This window comes from Hyla sarda, chromosome 4, assembly GCF_029499605.1.
Source record: "Hyla sarda isolate aHylSar1 chromosome 4, aHylSar1.hap1, whole genome shotgun sequence".
NCBI classification, from domain to species: Eukaryota; Metazoa; Chordata; class Amphibia; order Anura; family Hylidae; genus Hyla; species Hyla sarda.
Genome location: NC_079192.1, coordinates 348,532,189 through 348,556,426, shown reverse-complemented (window position 1 = coordinate 348,556,426; position 24,238 = coordinate 348,532,189). Strand labels below are relative to the sequence as shown.

Genomic DNA, 24,238 nt, shown 5'->3' with positions numbered 1-24,238 from the left:
GGCAGGGATACGGGAGCGCCCAGTTTTAGCTCCCCCCAGCCGTATGCAGTCACGTATTGGAAAAAACGTGATGTGAACCCAGCCTTACCCCTGCTAGATCAGTCGCTCCGTTCCACAGTTATGCTTCTTATTTGGTTGCAGGCTTGGAGCATGGGCAGAGCTTGATGAAGTCACGATTGCTGCTTCTTGTGTCCTGTAGAATCCTGCATCAGCACCATGCAGCAGTTTGCAGCTCCTCTCTTATTGGCTGAGGCTGCAAACACCTCCCTCTGTTCTCAACACTGAATGGAATGCAAGAATATTTAGAACACCAATGGAGTGAGACAGCAGCAGTGGTGGTGGTGCTACTGAAGCTCCGCCTATGCTCCAAACCTGCAACCGAATAAGAAGCATAACTGAGTAACGAAGCCAAGGATCTGTGAGGGTGAGAATCATTTTTCCCAGTTTCACCCGCACTACAATTAGAAGCAACTGTCTCCTTTGTGAGAGGAAGGAACCCCTGCAACAGGATGCTCTGGAGTGAGCAAATTTAATCTGGAATAAAGCTACTAGCTGTGCACTACAGGTGATTGTATTTTTATACTATTTGACTATGTATGCCTGAATTGAAGAAACTAAATATTGCATAAAAAGAACAAAGTTGTTTCGTGTGAATCTATTATATGCTAAGAGTGTATTGGAACCTGGAGGAACGCCGCCTCCATGTGATTCGCACTTATCACCCTAGTGTAAAGTTGGGTATTTTTGGATGCAGTATTTTTTTACCCGCACTACAAGCCTGTACCAACAGGTAGTGCGGGTGACACTTATGACAGTTTTCCTTTAGGTACACATTTCTTTATCTTGAATTTTATGGTGAAACAAGGAATGCTGTCCACAAATATGAGTAGCCCTTCAAATGGCTCTGAAGAAATGATGGCTCTTAAAACAAATAGGTTAAATTTAAAATCACACGACAACAATCCACCAAACAAATCTACTAACAAACATTCAAAAACAAACTTTTTTGGATAGATTATGAGATCAGTGACAACATTTAAAATGTAATGAAGCCAATCTGAACAGACCGTTGTAAACCTCTCACCTGATCAAACATATCAGACTGACTAAGCTCTGTTTTGAAGTCAGCTGACCCAGCCAACACGAGACCAGCTACGTTCACTTTATCACCAGAAATAAACAGCTGCACAGCAGTTTCTGCTACTTTCCTAACATAATTGTGACGTTTCTCCATTCTTAGACGTGCAAAACGCAAAGCAGACTGCCCTCCTCTGCCTGTTGGAGGACAAAAAAAAAATTAAGATTATAATGTAAAACGGTCCATAACATTTACCACAAACACTGAGCTTACATTTAGAAAATTACCCTTATAGTGTATCTGTAATAGTTATCTCTCACCCGATCATTGTTCTAAAGGCACAGAGAAATGCAAGTCTACACTGGGTGGTTGGGTTGCCAATGCCCAGCGAGTTCCGAACCACCAGAATTAGACGCATGCACAAAACCTGCTGGGCAACGTATGGCAACTGTACTGCTAAGCATGAAATTGCATCTCTCCACGCCCGATCTGAAGATGAGGTGGGAGATTACTATTGCTGCTATGCCCCTCTCTTTGAAGATTCACCACTCTCACTGTATGTCATTTCCTATAAATGTTCAGGTACAATATTGCTGTTATAGATTAAATTTTTTCTCAGTAAAATTTATTTTATCTATGTAAAACTCAATGGGGGAGATTTATCAAAACTTGTGCAAAGGAAAAGTTACCCAGTTGCCTATAGCAACCAATCAGATCGCTTCTTTCATTTTGCAGAGGCCTTGTTAAAAATGAAAGAAGCGAGCTGATTGGTTGCTATGGGCAACTGAGCAACTTTTCTTCTGGACAGGTTTTGATAAATCTTCCCCAGTGTGTGTGTGTGTGTATGCATGTGTGTATGCATGTGTGTATGTATGTGTGTATGTTCCAGCATGACTTCCAAACGGCTTAAGATATTAACATGAAACTTGGCACACGTTACTTATATGTCAACAACAAACATAGGATAGGTAATTTAACCATTACTCACTCCTATTTGCCAGGATCAGGGTTTTTGTAAAGTCCCATACAAGTCTATGGGAAATATATGTTACTGCATAACGGCTGGAGATATTTCAATAATACTTGATCAGAGGTCGGGACACGAGGACAATTTATGGGGATGTGATATGAAGTCAAAAGTTTCCTCATTTCCCCAACAACGATTAGGAAGGAAAAACCGGGCAACGCCGGGTACTCAGCTAGTAAATAAATAAAACTGGTCTAAGCATCCCAGAAGTAAAATATTGAATATCTAAAGAAAACCAAGTACCCAGTCAAGTTTGCAGATTTATACAGTAAATGTTCCCCATCCTACTGAGATCTGACAATTGTATGATTTACCATGCTTCTTTGGAAGATCCACAGTGAATTTGTGTAGCACTTCTCTTGTATTTCCTTGTAGAGTTCCAAAAAGAGCTCCACTGCCATCTATTACAATGAATCCAAACTTGCTGTCATCAGAAAGTAGAGCTGTAAGAGCCTGCAAAAACATATCTCATGTAAATAAAATGGGTAATATCTAATATTAATTCCAATTTAATTGCTACAGCCACACAATGAAACGGCAGACTTCCACCTGACAAAAAAATAAAAAATAAATAAAACAGAACACATTTGTGAAAAATGACTTCATTGACCTAAAATCCCATGCCAGCATGCAGAAGGATGCACAATCCCAACTTATAAGACCTGGCCTAATTTATTACAATGTATTACAATACACTGGCCTAATATATTACAATGTTTTAAATAAACTTAAAACAAACTAATAGCTTTATTTATCAGGAGAAAGAAGGAAAGATACTGCTTGTATCAAAATTTTCTACTAGTATATGGGAGAAAACAAGTGGGCCTTCTGGAAAAGTGCCATGTACAATATATATTATATATAATATTATCTACACACACACACTGAAGCGGTGCCTCTCCCTGAGGAAAATACTCGTCCCTTTTAGCTAGTCTCTACAGGTCTCTCATCCTCAGCCAAGCCAGAACACCCTGCTCTGTACTGATGAGGAGTAACTGCCCCGAAACAGCTGTCTGCAGATGGGTTCTCTTCCCTTCTGGGGAGATTTCTGACTTTGCATTAATCCCAATCAGCTTCTGAGACTTTATAACCAGAGCGGATCAGAGGGCACGCTACCTTATATGGTGGTGTGATGAGAAACTTACTTTGCGCATGCATGTGTATAATAAATATATATATATACACATATACACACACACACACACATTTACTGTCCATTTAATAATAGACTATATATACACATTGGGGGACATGTATCAATGTTGATGTAGGTAGAGATTTTTGTAGATCGTTTTGGTTGGTCTAAATTTGGTGCAATTGCACCAAATATACCATACTTGTGCAAGCCACGTGATAAATTTTGTGCAAAGTTCTAAATCTCCACACAGTTCTATTTATACACCTGAGCTGCACCTCACTGGAAAGTGGACACAGGGATTTTGTTCTATTGCTTTGAGGCTCATATTCCATTGAGGTTTTTTGTCCACCAGCAAAGACGCCAGAAAAACTGTCAAAGATTTTTCCTGCATTTTGTCATTTTTTCTTGCGTTTTTTTGCTGATGTGTGTAATTTTGTACCCTGTGGCCATTTTTTCAAAGCCTTCAGGATACCATTCTAATGGGTCGGATGCAAAGCGCCCAGCCCACGGAGGGTAAGGAGTGATTTATAGCATATACATATACTATAAATCACTCCTTACATATCACTCCTTACATATACAGGGTGCAGAGCATCACTACTTACCTCTGCCAGCTGTATAGTATACCGGGGTGAATAGTGTACCCATGTATACTAGACCGGAGCCCAGCAATGAAAATGTTAACCCAGAACTGCTCAGCAGCAACGTGGGTTAAGTCTTTGTGCGCTATCCTGTGTATACAGCTGTCTATAGATGACTGTATATACATGATACAGTAGGCAGATGTCAAAAATTGGAGGCTCTCTGTTTAGGAACACACTGCAGTATGGGCACACTCCCCAGGGGAGAGCGCCAAAAATGTAATATCTTTTTTTGTGTCTTTTTTCTTTTCTTCTCAGTTCAGATATGTGATTGCGGAAGACTAAATCAGATTCGGTGGATTGCGATGATGACCAGCGTTTTGTTAATTACAATAAAAGGGTTAAAGAGGGCTGTCAGGGAGCGTTTTTTAAATAAACTTTTTTTTCAATGTGTCATGTTTTTTATTGAATTATTAGGCTTAGTAGTGGAAGCTGTCTAATAGACTGAATCCATTACTAAGCCGAGGCTTAGAGTTAGCCCCAAAAACAGCTAGCGCTAACCTTTAATTATTACCCCAGTACCCACCGACCCAGGGGTGCCGGGAAGAGCCAGTACCATCAGGCCCAGAGCGTCAAATATGGAGCTCTTGGGTCTAGGCGGTAACAGGCTGGCGTTATTTAGGCTGGGGAGGGCCACTAACAATGGTAATGTCAGGCTGTTGCAGCTTGGTTGGTATCTGGCTGATACTGAAAATAGGGGGAACCACACACGTTATTTATTTATTTATATTACAAAAAGAACGCAAAAGGTTCCCCTTATTTTCAGTATCAGCCAGATACCAACCAAGCAGAAACAGCCTAACTTTACCAGAGTGGGCGAGGACCATTGTTACTGGCCTTCCCCAGCCTAAATAATGCCAGCCTGTTACCGCCTAGGCCCAGGAGCATCATATTTGACGCCCCGGGCCTGTTGATAACGGCTCTTCCAGGCACCCCTGGGGCAGTGGTACCGGGGTAATAATTGGAGGTCAGTGCTAGCTGTTTTTGGTGCTAACGCTAAGCCCCAGCTTAGTTATGGATTCCGTCTATTAGACTGCTTCCCCCAGAAGCATAATAATTAAGTTATAAAAAACAAGACACATCGAAAACTTTTTTTTATTAAAAAAAAACACTCCCCCACAGCCCTTATTAACCCTTTTATTGAAGTTTAAAAAATGCTGGTCATCGTTGCAATCCACCGAATCTGACGTAGTCCTCTGCATTCACGTATCTAAAATGAGAAGGAAAAAAAGGTAAGTACATTTTTGGCGCTCTCCCTTGCGGAGAGCACACATAATGCTGTGTTCCTAAACAGGAAGCCTCCAAGTGTTGCTAAACTACAACTCCTATCATGGGGGGCTGTAATTAACCCGTTAAGAACGGCAGGCGTATCCATACGCCCCCGTTTTAAAGTCCTTACGCCCGTGGGAATTCTAGTCCCCGCCGCTAGCCGGTTGGGGACCAGACCGGGATGCCTGCTGGAATCATTCAGCAGGCATCCCGGCACATCGCCGAGGGGGGTCCTGAGACCCGCCCATGTCGGCGATCGGAGAAAAACGCATGTCAATTCAGACAAGCGATTTTCTCCAATTCCGGGCTGATCGGGTCTCTGGTGAACCGATCACCCGGAAAAGGCTAAGGCCAAAGGCTGTCTGGGCATGCTGGGAGTTGTAGTTTTGCAACGTCTGGAGGGTGACAGTTTGGTGATCACTGTTACAGTGGTGCCCAAACAGTAGCCCTCCAGATGTTGCCAAACTACAATTCTCAGTTTGCCTAGACTGCCCAGGCATGCTGGGAGTTGTAGTTCTGTAACATCTGTCCCTTCAGATTTTGCAATTTTCATGAAATTTTTGAAAATTGGTGCTCTACTTTGAAGCCCTCAAATTTTTTCAAAAAGTAAAAATATGTCAATTTTATGATGCCAACATAAAGTGGACATATTGTATTTGTGAATAAAAATAAAATGTATTTGGATAATCTATTTTCCTTACAAGCAGAGAGCTTCAAAGTTAGAAAAATGCAAAATTTTCTAAATTTTCATGAAATTTGGGGATTTTTCACCAAGAAAGGATGCAAGTAACGCGGAAAAATTACCACCAAAATAAAGTAGAATACGTCACGAAAAAAATCTCAGAATCAGAATATTCTGTAAAAGCATCTTAGAGTTATTAACGCTTAAAGTGACGGTGGTCAGAATTGCGAAAAAGGGCTCAGTCCTTAACAACAGTTGGAGTCTCCCTGTTTGGAAACACACTGGCAGAAAGTTTCTGTTCCCATTATGCAAAATGCATAATGAGAACGGTCAGGTCTGGACTGAGTAGCTCCGCCACTAATGATGTCATCCCTAGGGGGCAGAGCAGTAAAGGTTGCAGGAGTGAGCCCCCCATCGGTCTGCCCCTCAGCCCCTAGACTATAACTCCCATCATGGACAGAGTCACTCCTGAGACCCCCCTGTGACCTTTACTGCCCAGCCTCCTAGTGATGAAGTCATCAGGGGGCGGAGCTATACAGTCCAGGCCTGACTATGTTCTCATTATGCATTTTGCATAATGGATCACAGCAGGTCATTCTACAGAGACCGGCAGTGATCCACATTTATTAACTTTACAAGCCGGCGGCACATGCGGCTCCACTGTGCTGCCCGACGGCTCCAGGCCACTGTATACATATTTTTATCGGCGTATAACCCGCACCCTCATTTTCACAGGATTCTCCCTGCTCCTCAGTTTGCCCCTCCCCATTTATCAGCCCCTGTGCAACATTTACCCCCCCCCCGATCCCGTGTGCCTCCTTTCCGCTGTGATTCTCCTTGCTCATCATTCTCCCCCACCAGCGCATCATTTCCCCCCTCTGATTCATCATTCCCCCTGCTCATTATTTCCCCCCCTTGCTCATCATTACCCCCTCTGCCTCATCCTCCTCATCTCACCCCCCCCCCCCACCCACTTTTTATATTTTTCATACTTCCTTACCTGGCTGCACTACGGCAGGCTCAGGTAATGCGGCTGTGTAGTATGACAAGTGACATCTCCTGCCGGCTCCTCTGCGTGGCGTCAGGGACGTCACTCCTCATTCTCTGCAGCCGCCGCTGGTCAGAGTGGCCGCAGCGCCGGCTGCTTGTTCAGCAGCCCGGCCGCAGCCACTTTAGAAGTCACCCGCGGCGGCTGCAGTAAAAGAGGAGTGGAGTGATGTTCCTGATGCAGTGCAGAGGAGCCGGCAGCGGACGTCACTCCTCATGCTAGCCACACAGCCCACAAGGACCTGCCGCAGTACCTGAGCCTGCCGGAGGGCAGCCAGGCAAGGAAATATAAAGAATATTAAAATCAGGAGGAGAAGTGTCTGGGCCTGTAAGAGCCACTGCTGGTCACTGTTTTAAAATGGCCGGGCTGCTGATCTTTAACAAGCAGCTGGCGCTGCGGCCACTTTAAATCAGTGACCAGAACATTTATCGGCAATTCATAATCGCCGCCGCTGGGAGACAGGAGCTCTGATTTGTGAACAGCTATTCACCAATCAGTGCTCCCGCCTCCCGGCGGGGATTATGAACTGGGATACAGTATACAGGAGCCGGTGGGCAGCGCAGTGTAGCCTCATGTGCTGCTGTCTTTTATACAGTTTATAAATGCGGATCGCAGCGGGTCTCTGGAGAATGACCCAATGCGATCTGTACCTCAGCCCCTTGACTACAACTCTCATCATGGGCAGAGCCTGTCCATGATGGGAGTAGTCGTCCTAACTGTCCCAAAATAGTTAATATAATTCTCAGATGCTTTAGAAGACTTTAGTAGGTGTCCTCCAATGTGGTGTATATTTGCGTAAGAAAAGTGCATTTGCGCATTTTTTGGGTGTTAAAAAAAAAAAAAAAAAACATGCAGTTAATAAATTCGATTCTACAGTAGAAAGTGCGATGTGGTAAACTTAACTGTAGAATCAGATTTTGCGCAAAAAAAAAAAAAAAAAAAGCTCTATATACGATGATAAATCCCCCCTCCCCCCATTATGTATACATGTGAACAGAGCAGTATATCTAACAAATCTAAAGTCAGAGGAAGATCTCCTTCGAAAACCCAACAAATCCTGACCCCTAACTTACTGTTGCCTAGAATTAAACATAGGTAGGACTTTTAGGACTTTTAAACCAGCACTTTGGAAGCCACAGTCAAGTCTCTGCATGTGAAATCACTCACTAGTGCCACAACTTGTGTGTGTGTGTGTGTGTGTGTGTGTGTGTGTGTGGGACGACAAAAAAACAACCAACAAAAAAAACTCACATCATAAGTGAATGACAGAACACGTCCAAGCACCATACCTCTGTATGAAATTTGTTGTCACATAAATACAAAGATGTGTTGATTGGTTTGAAAGGTTCAAAGTCTATGTTTACTTTCTTTTCCTTTCCTTCTTCTGTTACAATTGTTCCGCAGTAAACCACTAAACCATTGGGTGGTACTAAAAGACAAAAAAATAATTCTGTCAGATCAGTAGAGGAAACCTAGTATAAACACTTCCCACATACATTTTCCGATTTGCATAAAATTGAAAGTTTTACATTCAAGGATTAAAAAGGTTCATACACACATCAGTACTAAATTGAAGTGAACAGCTTGGTTTCCCTGATGCATGGTTTTAATAAACTTTTTGGGGGAGGTTTGTCAAAACTTGTGCACAGGAAAAGTAGAGCGGATGCTCACAGCAACCAGATTTCTTTCATTTTTCAGAGTCCTTCTCAAAGGTGAAAGAAGCGATCTGATTGGTTGTTATGGGAAACTGCACCACTTTACACTTGTTTTGTTAAATCTCTGCCTTATGACTAAAAGCACCAATCTGGTAATGTATAAAAAGTAAAATCAGGTGAGGTCAGAAGTTAAATCTATACATACCATTCATTCACAATAATGCCCCTGGAGAAAGCCAAGAGTTGTATTTAGTTATCTCCGGAGGCTCCATAGAGAATGAATGGGGTCCCATTTTAGGATATGTGGATAGGGCTTACGTTTTTCCTCTTCCATTCTTATCGGCTCTGCTGCTCTAGCCTGCCATCGCTGGCAAGAGCACCGATTGGACGGCAAAGAGGCAGGTAAGGGCCCTCCCTCTTTCCACTAAGCTCATTGGGACCAGCGATTTAGCTGTGGATGTCCTGATCAGCTGCCCTGAGCTAACCGGCACTGTTAAGTCCACACATTAGACGCTGCAATCAATTTTAATTGTGGCATCTAAAAGGTTAATGATGGGCATCGTCCCGACATGTGGGTCCTGGCTGGGTTTGAAGAATTCTCTGCTCATGAGCACGCTTTAAACCCTGGTAACAGGACCAAGGTGTGCACCTTAAGTACCAGGACACAAGGGCGTACTTGATGGGTTAAAGGGAATCTCATCAGTATCATCTGCACTAACCTATTGGTACAATGTTATAATGTGGGAGACACTAATGAACATCATACTTACTGATTTTCTGTCCATGGCTCCATCCTTTGGTGGTGGTGTATTTACAGCATCTAAAGGGTTAATGGCAGGCAAGATTGCTGATGTCTGTCATAACTAGCGAGGTCCTGACTTATCAGTGCCTGTGCTCACTTTATAGCCGGAATGCCGTTTAGGACTAAAATGAACGTCCTGGTGCGTTTAGTGCTAGGTTAACAGGCTGCACATTTATGTCCATTGTCATTAAGGAGCTTAATGCTGCTGTATTGGGATCCTACATACATTTATATCATTTTACTGTGTATGCGCAAGTCTACTTTCAATAAGTTATGACTTCTGGATACCAAATTGATTTGGAATTATTTTATTCAAGGATAAAATATTGGTAGCTATTGGATGGTTTGTAGTTGTAGGCTATGAATGTCTATGCTGTTACGAAGATTGTCTACACCTGTACTATGTGGGGGGGGGGGTGCTCGACAACTTTTTGTGAAAGATGTTCTGTAACCATAACTCCCACTGGCTTAGTTCTTAGAGGACCTCGGTCTGCCTCCATTACAGTTGCCAATGATTACTTTCCCACATGTGAAATGACAAGGTAAAAATAAGCTTACCTTTATTATAGAGCTTGAGCCTCTGTTGTACAGACGTAATTGCTCCCAGGACAGACAGACGGTTCACCCGTGACTTGATGTTAGACGCAGTACCAAACTCATCAGCCAACATCTTGGCCACTCTCGAAATTTGGTCTTTGGGAGGAATGATCAAAGAGATCATACTGGTGCCATTTCTGCAATTAGGAATATATGAAATACTTTAATATCTTCAAGCACATACATCTTTTCTAGCTTACTTTTTTACCAATTCCTTTTTTTATTACTCAGATGGGTTTAGTGTCTTCCATCAATAAGTGTTTGTATATTGGTTCACAATGTGCAGAATACAAAAAATAAAAAAAAACACAATGAGCCTAAACACTTCATAATGCCTGTATGTGGGAGGATATATCTCCCTTACACTAAGGAATTATCCTGCAAAGGAAAACAACATGTGTCAGAATAGAGAATTTCTAGTTTAACAACTGATAACCTTGGGCTATTTACTGCAACTTACACATAGCAGCAAGTTACAATCCAACTTTATGTGGCCCCTTTAGAGGGCAAGTCACACGCAAACCTGTAACCGCAACCTCAACATATGGCCGATAATGACAAGCTGTGCCATTTAAGGTATGCCTAGAGCTGACCTGATTCACTAGTCCATCACAAAACATCAGTAGCCAAAACTCTCATACAATAAATCCAGCTGTGTCCAAGCAATAACTAGTGCAAAAAAAAAATGCTTACAAATGTCATTTAAAAGGGCTATTCCCCTTCACAGGATATACCAAACATCTAAAAGATGTGGCTGCCCGCGGTGGGACCTAAATGTTGAGATCAAAGCCCCTATCCGCTTCCCTCTTTGAGTCATCTTCCTACGTTCCACCGATATTGGAGTCCACGACCTCCAGTGCTGGTCTGCTTCCTGCTTCTTGGTGACTCCTACTGTGCTCAGCGTATTGCCGGCCTCAGCGGTGTCCCGCCTCAGCTGGTGATAGGATGAGAGTCATGTAAGGAGCCCAGGCAGCGGGGAGAAGGCGGGCCCAAGCTCCTTACAGAGCGCTCAGCCTATCACCAACGGAGGCAGGACATCACTGAGGCCGGTCATACGCTGAGCGCAATATGAGTCACCAAGACCAGGAAGCAGACCAGCACCGGCAGTCTCGGATGCCCAGATTGGCGCAACGGGGGAACAGAGGAAGTAGAGTTAAATTTTTTTGTTTTTGTTTTTGCAGCCGGGCACAGGGGACATGAAAAGTGTTGTGCCACAGTTCTCCTTTAAGTGAACCTACACAAAAAGTGAAAAGTCAAATACTCTTCAGTGATTATTTAGGTGCAGACACCCCAAAGCAATGGGACAAAAAAAAAAAAAAAAAAAGTCAATGCCACTTTAGATTTATCCGAGTACTGAATTCAAAAGGAAGACTAATGCACGTCTATGGCCGTCATCGATCATCTCTTCAGAATGATGGCAAGAGCTCAAGTGATCATGTGCTGCAGAATACCACAGTATTCCACCAGCAGAAGAATAAGGGGGTATTCTGGGATTTTCTTTTATTTCACTATGTTACAAGGGCAGTAAAGTTATTGTAGTTCATAATATAGTGTCTGTACTGGTGTTTGATGGTTGGTCTCGCAATTCTTATGTGATCTTTGACCCGAATGTTCATTTTTGGCAGCATAAAACGTGTGATGGGTGTGGTGGCTGATGTGTAGGGGAGAGAAAAGTTACCTCCCACCTAGAAACAAGGGATCCTGGGGATTGTAGTTGGAGGGAGGGCACAGATAGCGGAAATAGCCAGTTCACACAAACACTGGGGACACATGACACTGCCATTTAACACCAACACAGGCACAGATCCTCGGTAAGCATGTCCATTACCGTCTGACAGGTAATTAGTAAAGTAACCTTATGTTGAATAACCCCTTTAAAGTAGAACACTAGGTGGTTGTACGGAGACGACATCCTATGGCAGACGATATAATACCTTTGTACTAGTGATGAAGATGTTCACTTTTATACCCATTCATGCTCAACAATTTGACCTAGTCTCCTACTACAGAACTGTGTTAATACTGTACGAGGAACTGAGGGCTAAAATACAAATCTTTATTGCATTAAATGGTGGTGGGGGGTGGGGGACTTGTCGTGAACATAAGACTGATGTTTAAAATGTCAGTTTGCTATAAGAGACACTCCTTTTAATAAACTAGTCATATCTTAGGCTATGAAATCTAGGTATGCTGGCAGAGGTGTTTTGTGCACCATTCTTAAAGATAAATGTGTTTTACATTTGATCAATCCACCGCAAAATTCTTTGGAGGATGAGCAGAAATTGTACCACATTTTTTTCCCTTCAAAGTGAGACTATATTGGAGACTGTCACACACGTCCTCCTTGTTCACCTAGGGCAATAGTGCTAATAGGGGGATCCCTGGAAAACACTTATAACCCTTAACACCACAAGGCTATATTAAAGAAAAAGTATTCAGACTAAGGCTGCAACTAAATTATTTGTAAAAATCGATTAGTTATTCAATTGGTTCTATTCATTTGATAAATATGCAAAATGACAAAGGATTTTTTAGGGTTTTAATGAAAAAAATAAAAAAAAACATCTTAAAACAATGATCACAGGATCACAAAAACTTTAGCATTATTTCTTCCTGACCGCACTGACACCACACATTAATCTGGCACAGGCTGCTCCCCCTTCTTTCCCTGCACTGTGGACATCCGGCTGTGGCAAACTACAACTCCCAGCAACGACAGCTGTTGGCTTTTTGGGCATGCTGGGAGTTGTAGTTTTGCAACAGCTGGAAGTCCACAGTCTGGAGACCACTGCAATAAGGACTAGGAATCACTTGTCTACCTTTACAGCCCCTTGGCCAGAAGTTGCTGTGTTTTTCTTCATGCCTGCTATTTGCAGACACTCCCTTATACAGCCAAGTGTCAGTACATGTGTAGGGAGCTGGACCCTGGATAACAGCGCCCCCTTCACATTCCATTGGATCTCAAATGGTTAATGTCAGAAGCACACAGCACAGGTAAGTGCAGTGTGTCATCATTATGGCACAGCGGGGAGGGAGAGGGACAAATTCAGGACTGTCATTCAGAGCCCTGCAGACCCATACTGCAGCTGAAATAACGTCTACCTGTGCTCCCTACTCTCAGTACCGCCACCAGGTTAGAGGTCAGTAATCCCAGCAGGGGAACTGCAGTACAAACAGTCCCGGTGGGGATGGCTGACGTTGGGGCATCATAAGCTGAGGCAGTATTCAACATGTGATGGGCCCTGACAAGCCATCACCATTTGAATTCATCCTAAGTTGAAGCCAACACAAGTCGTGGGATCACTGTATTAGGCCACACCCTCCAACTACAGAGGAATCGCTATTGGAAATAGTTTCCATAGCCGGCAATGCATTTCCAAGGGGACTCCGCTTAACACCTTAAAGGAGTAGTCCAGTGGTGAACCCAGTGGTGAACAACTTATCACCTATCCTAAGGATAGGGGATAAGTTTGAGATCGCGGGGGTCCGACCGCTGGGGCCCCCTGCGATGTCCTGTACGGGGCCCGGACAGCCCGCGCGAAGGGGGCGTGTCGACCCCCGCACGAAGCAATCTTCGGCAATCTCCGGCTCTGCTATAGAGATTTATTGAGGGGGCGTGTCGGCCGCCGCTTCGTGCGGAGGTCGACACCCGCTATCTGGCCGGAGAGCCCGGCCCCCGTACAGAGAGATCGCAGGGGGCTCCAGTGGTCGGACCCCCCGCGATCTCAAACTTATCCCCTATCCTTAGGATAGGGGATAAGTTTTTCACCACTGGACTATCCCTTTAAAGGGAATGTGTCACCAAATTTATTTTTTTATTTTAAGAGGTTAAATAATGTTTTCAGCTCCTGAAGTGACTAGAGGATAAGACATAATGTAACATCAGAACAAAAAGTACAGTGGTCCCTCAAGTTACATTATTAATCGGTTCCAGGACGACCATTGTATGTTGAGACCAGAACTCTATGGAAACCTGGTAATTGGTTCTGAAGCCACCAAAATGTCAAAAATAGGAAAAAAGTGAGAATTAAAGAAAAATAAGTAGAAAACTAATATAGACAAAGCAAATCCATACATATAAATGTAAGAAAGATCTGCTGGGAGCTGTAATCACTGTCTATGTCAGTGTTTCCTAACCAGGGGGCCTCCAGCTGTTGCAAAACTACAACTCCCATCATGCCCGGACAGCCGCTAGCTGTCCGGCCATGCTAGGAGTTGTAGTTTTGCAACAGCTGGAGGCACCCTGGTTGGGAAACAAAGGATTAAGTAGAGGACAGGAGCTTCTTCAGGGTCCTATACAGTACACACAGTGTCCCAAATGGAGCAGGTAACCCTGGCACAGGTAAGGAGTAGTACAGAACTTGCAATTCCTCCCTGTACTGTAGGGGGCGCTACCAGACAGCCAGTCAGTGCATGCACTTCAGTAATAGAGGTGATTTACCGGTAAAATGTCCATTCTGATCGGTCGGTTCTTCTGGCCATTGACAGGTATCACAGATCTGGACTGTCCGTAGCATTGTATGTTGAGTCTGGTTTCAAGTTACAATGGTCCAGAAAAGACCATTGTATGTTGAAACTATTGTATGTTGAGGCCATTGTAAGTTGAGGGATCACTGTACAGCTTTAGAGGTGACTGGATGATAAAAAGGTTTTTATAACAGAAGAATAGAGAGTTCAGCTTTAGAGTTGACTAGAGGATAAGAAATTATACAACAGCAGAATAGTGAGCACAGATTTGGAGATGACTGGAGGATAAGACATTATACAACAGCAGAATAGTGAGCACAGATTTGGAGATGACTTGAGGATAAGACATTATACAACAGCAGAATAGTGAGTACAGCTCTGGAGGTGACTGGAGGATAAGATGTGATGTAACCGTAGAATACTGACTCCAGCTTTGGAGGTGAATGGAGGATAACATGTGATGTAACATTAGAATACTGACTGCAGATTTGGAGGTGACTGGAGGATAAAATGTTATATAACAGATCATGTGCTATTCAGAAGCCTGGGAAAGCTGTGTGTGAAAGTCAGACCCTGTAATTTTACAGGGCCATGAGTCAGACAGAGTCTGAATGTCACATACAGCTTTGACACAGCCTTCTCAGACCTGCAGCAGTCCCTGGTATAAATCTTCCTTCAGCACAGGGTCCGACCTCATACTTCATTCCTTTCCCTTCTCACAGCGGCCCCGGCCTGCCATGTGATCTGGTACTCGTCATGCAGACAGACAGGGAAGCGCTCTGCTGCAGACACCAGCTACGGGGCCAACCCGAACTCCCCCTCCTCCCTTCCCAGCTGATCCTCCGCAATCCTGCCGACTGGAAGCCAGAGAGGGGCAGAGTCTAATCTAGGTCCCCAGGCAGGGAGGATGCAGCTGCTGGTACTGTCAGGAGGATACATGGTAGGAGCGCGACCAGTATACAGGAGAGCCAGCAGGGGAGAATGAAAATAGTTATATAATAGAAGCAGCCGCTGGTGCTACAGAGGAGGCTTCCGAACTTCACATAACAAAGTTTTAGTAACATAGTTCATAAGGTTGAAAAAAGACCAGAGTCCATCAAGTTCAACCTATAACTCTAATGAGTCCCTACTGAGTTGATCCAGAGGAAGGCAAAAAACCCTCATACTAGAGGTAAAAATTCCTTCCTATATGGCAGTCAGAATAAATCTCTGGATCAACATGCTGTCCCTATAAATCTCGTATACATGACCTGTAATGTTATTACTCTCCAAAAATGCATCCAGACCCCTTTTAAAATTATTTTACTGAGTTCACCATGACCACCTCCTCCGGGAGAGAATTCCACAGTCTCACTGCTCTTACAGTAAAGAACCCCCGTCCTTACCTTTAAAAAATCATAACCCTTTCAATTTTGAAGCTAAGGCTCCTTTCACTCTACAAAATTCTCCGTTTTTAAACATCCGTATGAAGTTCCGTCTGAAAATCAGCTGAAATCGGCAGTTACAAAATCCTATACGACCGTTCGAAAAATCCCATTGACTATAATGGGATTTTCTAATAGCCGCTTTAACCCATTATTAATAACGGCCGTTATTTTGTGACGGACGATAGTAACAGGAGAAATAGTTCATGAACTATTTCTCCCATTAAAAAATAACGGCCTTTATTAATAACGGGCTATAACGGGTTGAAACGGCTATTAGAAAAATCCCATAGACTATAATGGGATTTTCTAACGGCCGTATAGGATTTTGTTACTGCTGTTTTCAGCTGAATTTCAGACGGAACCTCATACGGCTGTTCAAAAACTGAGAATTTTTTAGTGTGAAAGAAGCCTAAAGTTCCATATGATGGCTTGTTTTTTTTGTGCCACCAATTTTACTGAATGACATCAGTCATTTTACCCAAAAATCTAGGGCGAAACAGGAAAAAAAGAAAAAATAATTGTGCGACAAAATTGAAGAAAAAAACGCCATTTTGTATCTTTTGGGGGCTTCCATTTCTACACTGTACATTTTTCAGTAAAAATGACACCTTATTTACCTTAAATGACATCATTATTCTGTAGGTCCATGCGGTTAAAATGATACTAGGGATCGACCAATTATCGGTATGGCCGATATTATCGGCCGATAATCACGATTTTGGGCATTATCGGTATCGGCAATTACCTTGCGGTGGCGGTGATAGGTCTCAGGACCCCCGGACTGCCAGGGGTAGAGAAGCGGGTGGCGGCGGCAGCCTCTGGCACCGCAAAAGCCACTGCAGTGCATTGATTTAAAGCGCCCGCTTTAAATCAATGATCTGCAGCGGTGTCGCGGGGGGATAAATAGCCGATAACTTATACCGGAATAAGTTATCGTCTATAGGCCCTAACCACCACCGATTATCGGTATCGGCCCTAAAAAAACGATATTGGTCGATCCCTAAATGATACCCTACTTACGTAGGTTTGATTTTGTCGTACTTCTGGAAAAAATCATAACTACATGCAGGAAAATGTATTCATTTAAAATGGTCATCTTCTGACCCCAATAATTTTTTTTATTTTTCCGCATTCTCATTTTTTGTGCAGTGATCTGTAGTTTTTAGCGGTACCTTTTTTTTATTGATCGGACTTTTTGATCTCTTTTATTCATTTTTTCATGATATAAAAAGTGACCATTGACCGTGCGGTTTAATTAATTTTATAATTTGGACATTTCCGCACGCGGCGATACCATATATGTTTATTTACACTTTTTTTTTATGGGAAAAGGGGGATGATTCAAACTTTTATTAGGGAAGGGATTAAATTATCTTTATACGCTTTTTTGTTGGCAATGTTATAGCTCCCATAGGGGGCTATAACACTGCACACACTGATCTTTTACACTGATCAGTGGTTTCTCATAGGAAACCATTGATCAATGATTCTGCCGCTTGAATGCTCATGCCTGGATCTCCGGAACTGAGCAGTCATTCGGCAATCGGACACCAGGAGGAAGGTAGGGACCCTCCTGCTGTCGTACAGCTGTTCGGGATGTCGCGATTTTGCCGCGGCGATCCCAAACAGCCCCTGAGCTAACCGGCAACATTTTAGTTTCACTTTAGACGTAGTGTCTAAAGGGTAAATAGCGCGCGGCACCACGATCAGTGCTGCATGCTATTAGCCACGGGTCCCAGCCGTTGTTAGAGGTCAGGCCCGACCACACTGTGACCCCGCGTTATAGAACGGGAGCAGATTCAAGGCGTACCTGTACACCCTAAGTCCTTAAGGAGTTAAGACGTAGAGGATGCCCCCTTGTTATAGATACAGTCCTGGGTATAAATAGATCATGGGAGAGATCTCTGTACGGTCCCCTGATATATTTATACATAGGTATTAGGTCGCCCCTAAGCCTTCTTTTTTCTAAACTAAATAACCCTAATTCTGATAATCTTTGTGGGTACTGTAGTCCTCCCATTCCTTGTATTACCCTGGTTGCCCGTCTTTGAACCCTCTCCACCTCCACTATATCTTTCTTGTACACTGGTGCCCAGTACTGTACACAGTATTCTATGTGTGGTCTGACTAGTGATTTGTACAGCAGTAGAATTATTTCCTTGTCGTGGGCATCTATGCCCCTATTGATGCACCCCATGATTTTATTTGCCTTGGAATCATACCCACTAAGTCATAATTTTGTCATATTATACCCACTATGTTATAATTTTCCTCAGACATCAACCCCTCCAGTTCCTCTGTTTTATTGGTCAGACTTCTGGCATTAGTCAACATGCAATTCAATGGCATATGTTTTTTCTTCCTTTGAAGCCTATCCCTATTAATTATTCTACCCCCCCCCCCTTTGCTCCACCCCCAGGTACATTACTCAGTCCCCCCCTCTCTATCTACACTATCTTACCCCTCTATCTTGTAGGTTCCCTCCCCCCAGTCCCTAGTTTAAACACTCCTCCACCCTTCTAGCCATCTTCTCCCCAAGCACAGCTGCACCCTCCCCATTGAGGTGCAGCCCGTCCCTACAGTAGAGCCGGTAACCGACAGCGGTCAGCCCAGTTCTCCATGAACCAAAACCCCTCCTTCCTACACCAGCTTCTGAGCCACTTGTTTACCTCCCACTGCCTCTCTGGTGTGGCTCGTGGTACAGGTAATATTTCAGAAACTATTACCTTGGAGGTCCTTGCCTTAAAGGAAAACTGTCCGCTTGCTCCCCCAGCACTAACCAGTGGTACTGGCTGGTAGTGCAGGGGACACTGATCAGTTTGATGCTTACTGTGCCCGGATACGCCGCGCTGTTCAGCCGTAATCTTCTATTTTCGGTATATGCCAATTAGCTGCTAACTGGCACCAACCGGGCTAACTGGCACTCTGACGTCAGTGCCGCTGGAAGCAGCGTTGCCCAGCTCATGAATATTCCTCCCCTCCCTGCTCTGTAATGAAGAGAGAGGGGAGGAATATTGATGAGCTGGGCGGCGCTGCGGCCAGCAGCACTGACGTCAGAGTGCCAGTTAGCGCCTCCTTAGTATATACCGAAAATAGAAGATTCCGGCCGAATGGCGCGGCAGATCCGGGCACGGTAAGCATCAAACTGATCAGCATCCCCTGCACTACCAGCCAGTACCACTGGTTAGTGCGGGGGGAGTAAGATGAGTTTTCCTTTAAGCTTGCGGCCTAAGCCACTGAAATCATTTTTAAAGGACACTCCACCTACCTCTTACTTTGTCATTGGTGCCAATATGTACCATGACTGCTGGGTCCTCTCCAGCAACCTGTCAACCCGATCCGCAATGTGCTGAACTCGAGTGCCAGGAAGACAACACACTGTTCAACTGGGCAAACTTGTTGGGGTGTGCCAGTTCAGGACTAGCCTCCCTGACAGTTTTCCCTCTACTCAGTTTCCTAACTTTAAACCAGCTAACTGCCTAACTGTCCTGAACATCTGTCCCACTATCCTCCCCCACCTCTACCCCAGAGAGTACTTGCTCAGTGAGCAGGAGACTCCTCTCCGGGTTGTCAATACATCTCAGTGTTGCCAATTTCTCCTCTAGATCCAGGATCTGGATCAACTGGTGTCAGAAAAATCTTTATATACTACAGAGGAAGTTGCTGCTGTATACTACAGAGGAAGTTCATTTCTTTTTTAATTTTTCTGTCTGACCACTGTGCTCTCTGCTGATACCTCTTTTAGGGATTGTCCTGAGCTGAATAGGTTTGCTATGGTGATTTTCTTCTGCTCTGAACAGTTCCTGACGGACAGAGGTGTCAGCAAAGGGCACGGTGGTCAAACAGAAAGAAAATTAAAAAAGAAAAAAAAACTTCCTCTGTAGTATACAGCAGCTGGTAAGTACTGGAAGGATTAAGATTTTTGTTTAATAGAAGTAATTTACAAATCTGTTTAACTTTCTGACACCAGTTTATTTAAAAATAAATGTTTTCCAGTGGAGAACCCCTTTAAGACCAAAATGGGTTTGGTCCTTAAGGGATTAAAGAATTACTGAAGGTCCGAGATTCAGAATTTCGGCAGCAGAATACCTGCTGTGGCAATTCTGTGGTGTAATGGTGCAGCAGAATGCCACTGAAAATTAGAGGCTCCTGCACCAGAATTTGAGCAGAATTCCACTAAGAAAAATACTTAAGTGTGAATGGAGATGAAAGCTCAGCCTCTCTGATGGTATGGTTTTAGGTTATGCTTACAGTTTTTCTTTTTTTAAGTGTAGAACTTCTGAATAATGTGGATTTATATTTTTCCTTCAAAACCTAAACTGCAGGTGGAAAGCCATGGATAAGTGGGGGGGGGGGGGGGGGGGGAAGAAGAAGAAGCTTTTAAGCGTACATTCACATGTGCATATTTATTAGTATTTCTATGCAGATTTTCTGCAGTTTATTTTGCTACCCATTGACTTCTATGGGTAGGAAAATAAGCACATGTGAACATTCCCTAAGGGTAGGGTCACACACAGCGTATACGTAGCTTATTTCATGCTGAGAGAAATTCACCGGGCAGCAGGAAATCCACTGTGCATTTTGCTACGACCAGAAACACAGAGGTTCTCGCTGCAGCCCTGGGTGTGCTGATGACCAACTGTGCAGCATATTTACAGGTGCCCAGCGGATTTCTCGGAGGGTAAAATAGGCTGTGTATGACCCTACCCTAAAACAGTTAGCTGCTAGATCTGGCAGATTTATCGAGAGGCGTATGCTCGCGTTTCAGCTGCTGCCCATGCACCGTGCTATGAAAAACACATAGCTAGCTTCTGGCGTATATGTCAGCTACAGTTTACACAAAGTCTCTGGAGTAAATGATAGTAAATCCACCGTGTGTGGGAGGCCACGCCTATTTAGCGAGGGGTAGCATAAATGAGCAAATAGTCAATTTTGAACAAAACTGGGGGCATGAACAAAAATTTTAGACTTTTCACACCAAAACACAGGCACAGATATACAGTAAATTCCACTTCACATATTGTGCTTTTCATTCAGACTTTTGCCATGAAATCAGTAATGTCTGCTGTATTCCCTACACATTGTGAAAGAAGCCATACACTAGATAATAGTAAAGATCATACTGCTTCTAGCTTCTCACATGATGCTGGACTGAGGAACCACTGAAATGATAGATTTTACTCTATAAGGGTAGGGTCACAAATGCCGTATTTTGTTGCTGCTTATTTTCCTGCCAATTGAAGCCAATGGGTAGCAAAATCAGCTGCAGAAAATATGCAGCAAAATATGGCTTTTGTTTATGTATTCTATTGCATTTCCGAGGGATTAGAGCAGTATTTCCCAACCAGGGTGCCTCCAGCTGTTGCAAAACTACAACTCCCAGCATGCCCAGACAGCTGAAGGCTGTCCGGGCATGCTGAAAGTTGTAGTTTTGCACCCCGATTGGGAAACACTGAATTAGAGCACCATATGGACCAAGGTGGTGGACTCCACAATATGTCTACACTGTTTTATTACCCCGATCCACAGGAGCAATAATGGGTGTAACCAGAGGCAGTGCCGACTACTCTCTCTATACGATTATAGATTTTACTCTGCTTTGTCTTCAGTAGTGATCTGCTTACAGATGGAGACGGGAGTGTAAAATACATAATGGGGGAAATTTATCAATATTTTCACCAGAAAACTAGTGCAAAAAAAAAAAAGTTGTAAATGTATGCATTTATGCAAAAGAGGTAAAGTCTACATTTTTTGGCACTAATAAGTAAATACCGTATTTATTGGGGTATACCACGCACCGGCCTATAACACGCACCCTCATTTTACCAAGGATATTTGGGTAAAAAAAGTTTTTTACCCAAATATCCATGATAAAATGAGGGTGCGTGTGTGCGCGTGTATACCCCGATATACCCCCAGGAAAGGCAGGGGGAGAGAGGCCGTCGCTGCCCGCTTCTCTCCCCCTGCCTTTCCTGGGGTCTAGAGCGCTGCTGTCGGCCCTTTTCACCCCCTGGTTATCGGCGCCTCCGTCGTGCGTCCCCAGCGTCGTTGCTATGCACGGCGCGGCGCTCTGACGTCATGCGCTGCGCCGTTCAGCGCATAGCAATGACGCCGGGGACGCACGACGGAGGCCTGGAGCAGGGCGGACCCGACTCAGGTAATTATGCCACCGGGAATGGGGGGAGGCAACAGGGCAGCGGCGCCGGCAATGGGTGCCGCTGCCCCTTCTCTCCCCCTGGCTGTCGGCGCCGCTTCTCTCTCCCTGGCTAACGGCGCCGGCACCGATAGTCAGGGGGACAGAACGGGCAGCGGCGCCGATAACCAGGGGGTGAAAAGGGCCGACAGCAGCGCTCTAGACCCCAGGAAAGGCAGGAGGAGAGAAGCGGGCAGCGATGGCCTCTCTCCCCCTGCCTTTCCTGGGGGTGTATCGGCGTATAACACGCACACAGACTTTAGGCTAAAAATTTTAGCCTAAAAAGTGCGTGTTATACGCCGATAAATACGGTATATGATAATTTTTTTAATGTAGGTTTTAGTTAAAAATTGTAACAAATTGCCCGGAAAAATGGCAAAGCTCGACAGACAATTTTGCAGGAGGTGCCAAGATGGAAAGTCATGTTACCGCTCGACTGGTTCTTTAACACCCAATAAGATGACAATGATTTTGTAGAAACTTTAGCCAATGAACCACAGCCTCAGCAGTCACGCTCTGTACAAGCATCATCCCTCAATGAGGGGGCCACGATGCAAGGAGTAGTGTGCAAAATGACCAATATTTACGTCTACTGCAGGCTCCCAGAGTATCACACGCACTAAGCGCGCTATTAGCAACAGGGACCCACGGCTAATCTTCCTGTTCCCGGCTAGCTCAGTGGGCTAGCCTGCCGTGGCAAAACCGCAGCATCCCGATCAAATAAGAGGAAACAGGAGGTCTCTTACCTTCCTCCTCACTGTCCTATCAGTGGTCTAAAGCTCCAATCAGCCTTGGCAGACTGGAGCAATAGAGCACCGATAAGACTGATCAATGCTGTTCTATGCAGCAACATTGATCAGTGTGTGCAATCTAAACACTGCATGTTATAGTCACCTACGGGGACAAAAAAAAAATTTGAAAAGTATAAAAAACAAAAAAAAAAAAAAAAACATTCAAATTCACCGGTGGGCCCGCCTATAGTGCACAATCTGGCAAAGAAAGGAGCGGACTTTCAGAGGGACACCGCTCTGGGCAGCAGGTATTTATGTTAGTCAGAGACCCTGCATCGGTCTCCTGTTCACCCGCACCATAACCCAGTGCATTGGTTTAGTGTGGGTGAATGGGATGACCATTTTCCTAAGGTTTTTTGCTGCTGACATTTTTTTTTTTTTTTATTGTCAAAGTCCATTACTCCAACATATGTCATCTGAAAAGTATCTGTCACCAGGCTGACATTTAAAAACAACATTATTTTTACACCATTTTGTGTTATCTACATCTCACCCACTCCCGCTCTTTATCTCCTGGTCCTTCTCTGCATGGCTATAAGACCACCGCAGCGGTGAACATTAAGTGACTGGCTGCAGGTACCAATGTGTAAAGGGAGCTAAAAGTACAGAGGCCAGTGGATCTGGAAGGGGAGTGCAAAACCTGGTACCCCCACCAAACAGCTGTTCAAAGGGCCACAGCACGTCTGCCCTTTATTTCCAACACTGTACTTTTATTAGCAGCAGTGTAATCCCATTCAAGTGGCCAACACCACAGTACCTTGCATAGCGGCTACTAAACGTACATAGATGGGAATGAGGAGCAGCAGTAAACGGTGAAAAAGGCAGCGCTGCCTGCATGAGCACCACCATCTATATAAAGAGCTGTTCAAGAGTAGAGTCATGACGCAGGGTCACACACACTTCTCCCAGGGATGCCATATGTACCTATGTAATGGACAGGGTCTTCGTGTGGCCACATCAGGACAGACAATGGGGGGGCTTCTAGTTACTAATGGTTGTAAGTGACTTATTACCACATATTTCACAAAAGTGACCCTAAAGTGGCCAACCCCTTTATAGCTATGGTACGGCCTCCCACTATTACAACCTAAACACCAAGCACATAATGGAGCAATGCAGCCATAACAGCAACGTGAAGGACATATTGTAAGAACACCTCACATACAGATTACACCAGTGTTTCCCAAACAGCTTGCAAAACTACAACTCCCAGCATGCCCGGACAGCCAAAGGCTGTCCGGGCATGCTGGGAGTTGTAGTTTAGCAACAGCTGGAGGCACCCTGGTTGGGAAACACTGGGTTACACAGACGATAACTCATGTCTACACTAGATTCTGATATCTGGATTGTAATTCTGGGGATATGGATAGGAAAAAAATAAAGAAGCCAATATCTGTAGTCAGGGACTGAAGACTCCAGTGTA

The 24,238-nt window shown here is 44.2% G+C and overlaps 1 protein-coding gene across 2 annotated transcripts in view; it reads right to left on the bottom strand.

Moving 5' to 3' along the window:
* The window catches only part of ETF1 (eukaryotic translation termination factor 1), a 37,140-nt gene that overhangs the window by 12,337 nt on the left and 565 nt on the right, over positions 1 to 24,238 (bottom strand). For both annotated transcript variants that reach the window (XM_056516574.1, XM_056516573.1), the window contains exons 3-6: positions 9,899 to 10,074; positions 8,173 to 8,312; positions 2,420 to 2,558; positions 1,085 to 1,275 (exon numbers count right to left, since the gene is read on the bottom strand). In XM_056516574.1, coding sequence (XP_056372549.1) covers positions 1,085 to 1,275; positions 2,420 to 2,558; positions 8,173 to 8,312; positions 9,899 to 10,074 — 646 coding nt within the window. The remainder of the gene's footprint in view (positions 1 to 1,084; positions 1,276 to 2,419; positions 2,559 to 8,172; positions 8,313 to 9,898; positions 10,075 to 24,238) is intronic.